Source organism: Microtus pennsylvanicus, chromosome 2 (genome assembly GCF_037038515.1).
Source record: "Microtus pennsylvanicus isolate mMicPen1 chromosome 2, mMicPen1.hap1, whole genome shotgun sequence".
Classification (NCBI taxonomy): domain Eukaryota; kingdom Metazoa; phylum Chordata; class Mammalia; order Rodentia; family Cricetidae; genus Microtus; species Microtus pennsylvanicus.
In genome coordinates this window covers 114,679,210-114,685,209 of record NC_134580.1, presented here as the reverse complement: position 1 = coordinate 114,685,209, position 6,000 = coordinate 114,679,210, and the positions used below count along the sequence as shown (strand labels likewise).

The 6,000-nt window shown below is 39.9% G+C and overlaps 1 protein-coding gene across 2 annotated transcripts in view; it reads right to left on the bottom strand.

The window, feature by feature from the left end:
- Nucleotides 1-458: 458 nt before the first annotated feature.
- The window catches only part of Snap25 (synaptosome associated protein 25), a 75,315-nt gene continuing 69,773 nt past the window's right edge, over nt 459-6,000 (bottom strand). For both annotated transcript variants that reach the window (XM_075962297.1, XM_075962298.1), the window contains exon 8: nt 459-1,779. In XM_075962297.1, coding sequence (XP_075818412.1) covers nt 1,711-1,779 — 69 coding nt within the window. In that variant the 3' untranslated portion in view covers nt 459-1,710. The remainder of the gene's footprint in view (nt 1,780-6,000) is intronic.

Genomic DNA, 6,000 nt, shown 5'->3' with positions numbered 1-6,000 from the left:
GAGGATAGACATACCAGTTAAGATAATGAAGTGATACAGGGAGTAGGAAAAGGAAAAAGAGTGTTCGGTGAGAAGGGGGTGTAGCGGAGGTGGTGGTGTCAGAAACCACAATAGTGGCAAATGAGTAGTTATAAGAGAATTAAGGACAGCATCTCCCATAAGAACGTGTCTACAAGTGTCCAAAGCCACAATTAGCCATAACAGGCCAGAGGAGATATAACCGAGGTGCCGACTATCTGAAGAACATGTAAATAGATGTAGTATCTCACATATATCTAGAACAGGTTTTAAGAACGAAAGCAAGTTGGGCTTCGTCATTGGAATTGTGTTGAAATGGAACGTCTTTGGTTCTATACTCATTGTCCTTGATAATACAGCCGGCTTCTTAGGACCAACTGGACAGAATATGTAGATTTCATCTTCCAGGATGAGTGTAATATCAGACAGGAGCCGATGGCTGGGGTCTATAATTTTTAATAATTTTAAACTAGCTACAAAATGTCAATCACTTCACAAACCAACAGAGGAGACAGGAGGGATTTAATATACATGCTGTAATGATATTTATCTCACAGTTTATCTATATTTCATTCATTTATATATTTTTTTAAAGGTTTCTTTATCAGCTACTAAACATCTCAGCAATTTGGTGTGCATAGCTCTAGATTAAGCAACAAAGAGTTGTACTGATGACAAACCACAGGGAAATAGTAATCAACAAGAGGCAGACTTCGAAGATCCACATCTTCACACCTTCCACGGCGAGAGTGTTGTCTCCAAAACATAGCTTTCAAAAGCAGCAAACAAACCCTATATTACATCCATTTCACATAGTTTAAGCCAAACATATTTAGCTAGAAATGATTAAATGGTGTCTCAAATCCATGTTTGTTGTTGTTTTAAAAAAAAGAAAAAGGGGATGATTATGACCAGTAAGTCTGTATGTTGACAGGAAAAACGTGACACAGCTGCAGGTTTTGCTGGTATGACTTAATCTTGACAGTATCCTGATACTGAGCATGCGTTGTTGCTTTGTTATTGTTGCTGTTGTGTGTGTTTTCTTGTCAGTATGCTACTGTCATGGAAAGTTTTTGTTTAAGTAGGAATCTAAAAATCTATTTAGTTCTCATGCATAAATGCATAAATCACATCACTTTTAGTGCAATGCCTGTTATGTAATTTCACATTGTCTAATCATGAAATCATAAGGACAGATAGCAGCCATGAGGAACCAAAGACAGCACATTTGGAGAGATTCAGAGCCTGACACCCGAAGAAAGGACTGTGGCAGGAGCTCTGTGGAATGTCACAGTTTTACGAGAACAATACTGTGTATTGAGAGAATCAACAGCACATCGAGCATTCCTAAATTGTTGTCATTCAGCAAACGCCACTGAGAAAAGAAAAAAAATGAGACCCAAGACATCTTAGGTTGGGAATCAGAGCCATCAGATGACTACTATGTACAACCTTTGGAACGAAAGAGAGCCAGAGAGAACAAAAGACACGTAGCATCATTGGGAAGCTGACAGACCACACAGGACACTTACAATGGGGCGATTGTGTGTGCGTGTGTGTATGTGTGTGAGTGTATGTGTGTGTGTATGTGTGTATGTGTGTGCAAGACCTACTAGGTAATACCATGAGAAAAGCATGAAGGGGCTCTCCTGTCCAACAGCATTTGGAGGAGAGCACAGGAGGAGGGCAAATTTAACCACTTCCGAGCATCTTTGTTGCGCGTTGGTTGGCTTCATCGATTCTGGTTTTGTTGGAATCAGCCTAGAAAAGAGGAGAGAAGTTTTAGATTACTCCTTAGGAAGTCCCGTTCACTGCCTGAGTCCACTCAAATTCTTGTTTTGTGAAACAACCTTAAAACTTCCCCATTCAGAACCATCACCTTTTTCTTACCTCTCCTCCCCCACTTCTCCCACCCTGCTGAGATCATTGCTATGGCCTTAAGTGGACAAGATCAGGTGGAAACTTGACTTGCATTTCTGACCACTTCCCTCACTGAATAGCATCTGCTTTTTGAGGACAGGGTTATATTATTTATCTTTCTACGCGGGAAAGGTACTCAACACTCAATGACTTCTGTGGAAGCAGTCCTGTCTGTTCAACTGAACTGAACTGCCACCCTTCGTTAGATCCTTCTTGGCCTACTTATCCAGCAGAGTCTGTCTGTGCCAATCGCATCTTAGGTCTCAACTTTCTTGTTTACAAGAAGGGCATGGTAAAGAATAGTGCTAATGAGCGTGGCCTCAACAGCGTTTTACTCGTTAAACCTGGATGACATTAGCCATTGGGTGCATATGATTATTTGCTGCTTTTTCCAAGTAAAGAAGCAAAGCAGATAGAAATATTGTCTAGAGTCTTAGTAATTTAGGGAAAGCCAAAATGTAAGCAACCTGGATTCAGAAACCACACTCTTACTTACTCCACTACAGAAGTTTTCTGTGATGTATTAATTGAGCATACATATATAATGTATAATGGACCTTAAAAATGTTAGCCCTAAGATTAAATACTTATTGTATCATATCTTACGGTTATTGTTATTGAGTTGAAATTTGGCATGTTCTGGTTATTTACTGGCCTTTAATCCCATTTTCCTTTTGTAAAAAATATAATTTAAGCAAATCGATTCAATATTCCTTTGGCATTCTTGTTGGGGCAGCCCTACATAAGAGAGTGTTGTCATCAAAGACAGCAATGTTCAAGGGCCCCTTTTGAAGGCTCACTTCCATGAGTTTGGTAACCAGTTTATGTTTAACAAAAGCAAAATTGCCATAATTTTGTACCATGCTTCCTTCAGCCTGGGGATTAACCTATTCACAGGAATGCTACAAGGTTAGACCATTAAACCCTAGGACATTAGCTGTTCCCATAACCATGGAGAAAGGTAAGTCAGCGAGTAGAGGCTGTGTTCTTTCCTGTCACAGGTGGTCATGTTGTTTGTAACTCCATAGTCTCGCAAAGGAGAAAGCCACCAGGTGGTCCAGGGACACCGGAGTTAGTTTTCTGATGAGCTTTATCACTCACTGACCACAGGCTCTGCACCTACTTCTCCACTTTCCAATCTCTACTACGTAGGGTCTTTTACATTCAATTTAAAATTGTAAATTCCTAGGATACTGGAGTCATCCATATTCAAACAGAGAGTTGGAAAGCTGAACATATTTCCAGATTATTCACAACTGAATTATCTGGCTAGGGTTCTCTGCCATCTGTTTGGTTAATCAGGAGTTGGCTTCAAGATGAGTATTTACATCCTAAGAGAGAACACTGATTTGTCCTGATTATTCTGAACTATAGACACCTATATCAGATTCCCAGGAGCCTCATTTGGAAAATGGATAATCTCTTCAATTTTATTTAGTTTTCAAATCCTTCTTCTGTACCTACAAACGGTGTCAGGAATAATCATATGTTGGTGCAAAGGAAAATTACTAGCTTAGACTAATTTGAAATGCTCCATTAGATTGATTTGTGTTGTTTCTAGACTGAAGACAGAAAAGCTAAAGTGAGAACATAATCCATTTTAAAAGAAATGTCCTTTCTGAAGGTAAATGGAGACCGTTTTGTAGGGTTAAGACAGCCCCCTTTAGAGGGCGGGGTTTGCCTCAGGCGAATGCCTGCCAATAAATGGTGCACGGAGAGGCGGCTTGCTCCCTTTTTCCTCCCTACCTGTACTACGCTGGAACTTTGGTTCTGTAAGTTTATCATTAAAGTGGTAAATATTCTTTGATATCTGCATTGCATTTATTTTGCGCGGGTACACCGTTTTGTTTATGAAAACAAAATCAAAACAAACAAGAACAAAACCCCCAAAAACAATAACAACAAAAACAATGGAATCTCTGTTCAGATATGTCCTTTGGAAAATGCTTCTACGTTCACTGTACTTATGTGCTTGAGGATTTTTTTTTTTTAAATGGAGGATACCCCACCCCAGTTTTCATGTTTGATTTTAGAGGATCCTAAGCTTGCTAACATTTTCAATATGTGCTACATGATTTCCCCTTTATAAAAAAGGCCACAGTATTTACCAGGGAACCCAGACATTGTTAGAAGGAGTCCATCATACTGAGTCCTCAACTTCATGGCGGGCGGTGTACTGGCCCAGATCAGCCGTCTAGAACTGTGTGCTTACTATTTACACCCGATAATTCACATTCCAGGGTGAAACTGTTCTCTAGTCTTTCAGGTTACAGAGCTGGTGAACAGTAAATCTCTTTTAGAAGTAACCGCCTTAGTTCTCTGGTGCTGTGTTTCCCACTGACAGAAGACGTCAAGGGCTGCCCAGCCTGCACCTCACACATCTACTTCCAAGGGCTTTACCTTGAAGTTGGAACATCTCCATTATTCCCTTAGCACCAGGTTGCAGAAAGCTTGGGCTAGAAACTTACTTCTAGTTTCTAGTTTTCTGGAACAACTGGGTGTTTGTAACTTTGGAAGACTGTATATATAAGCACCCATCAGCAAGAACATGAAGCAATTTCTTAAAAATCCCCAAGAATATCTGAAAACTCTTATTATTTGGAACTCCCCAGACATCACTCTTGGCCCAAATGCTGACAGGAAAAGATAGTGATGCTGGAAATGGGGTGGAGATCATTGATGGGGTTAGGAGAAAGGAAATTTCTCTTCGCTTTGCATACTGTGTGGTTTTTAACTCAATCCTATACATGCAGAACCTTTTGAATATAGTTAGCAGAGACTCGAGATTCCTTGAGAAGGGGAAAATGTATTAATGACGGTGCAGAACAGTAACATAATGGGATGGGCTCTGTTTTAATGGTGTCCAGACTGTAATTATGGGGGGAAAAAAGGAAGAATTTCTATTTCAAATATTGATCAAACTAATTACTAAAAGGAATTATGCCCCTTTCTCTTTAACTCATTGACTCAGCGGTCTAGGGTTGATGCAAACCAGAGAAGCTATTTTTCATTTGCAGTGCCCGGCTTCATACAGAAAGTCCTCGCCATACTAGAGAGTTACACCTGCAGAGGGAGCAGAAGATGGACTCTGCTGCTTTTCCCGGAGCAATAAATATTTCTCTCTTTCAACTTTCAGTAACTCAAAGGTTGACCCCATTATCTGAGTAAAACTCTTTTCTCTGGAAGCCTGCTTTCTTTGTTGCTTGCTTCTGAGTCACTCTGGTCCACAGATAAACAACAAGCACTTCTTGTTTTCTCAGATTGTTTTCCTTCTGGAAAACAGCTCAGCAATTATTTCTTTGTTCATTTTTCCTTTGGGGCTATAATGGCTTTGGTCAGGCTGCATGGGCTCCAGCATTTCTTGAACTTTTCAATACGATTCTAAAATCCATTGGCTCTCACTGCATTAAAAGCTTTATCGTAGCTAAAGCTGCTTAGCCATGGCAAGCACGTTGTAACTTGCCGACAAAAGCAAAGCACAAATATTTTGCCAGCCAGCTCTGACATTTGTGAGGCTCATTACTGATTAGGTCGTGTTTGGTGCTCAGATATTGCTTATCTGGGGCATATATGAAGCAATATTGTCTATTCATCCCTCCAAGGTATGGAAGGGTGCTTGGGGACCAAGAAACCACTACTTAGCTTTGTGAGTTAAAAGATCTAAAAATTAAGCCACTTTGCTCCTGGCAATGAAAAAAATAATATAAAGAGGTTCAAGATCTCATATTAAGAACTTCAGGGTCTCACAAAGAATAAACACACAACTTAAGAGTAGCTGGATAGAAATGACACCCATAAAATCATTATTAAACACTTAAAGCACCCATCTTCCCCTTTTGGTATTTGGGCAGTTTTAAAGATTATAATTAATATTCACCGTGCTACTATTGGGGATGAGGAGAATGCAAGGAAAGAGAATTAATGTCTGATTTCTATGGTGAGCAGTTTTCTGGTTTAGACTTGGCAGTGGGAATATGATTTGTCTCATTTTCATGTGTTCTAGGTGCCTAGCATATGCTTGACATGGGAGAGATTTAGATAAACCTTGACTGCAACTAATTG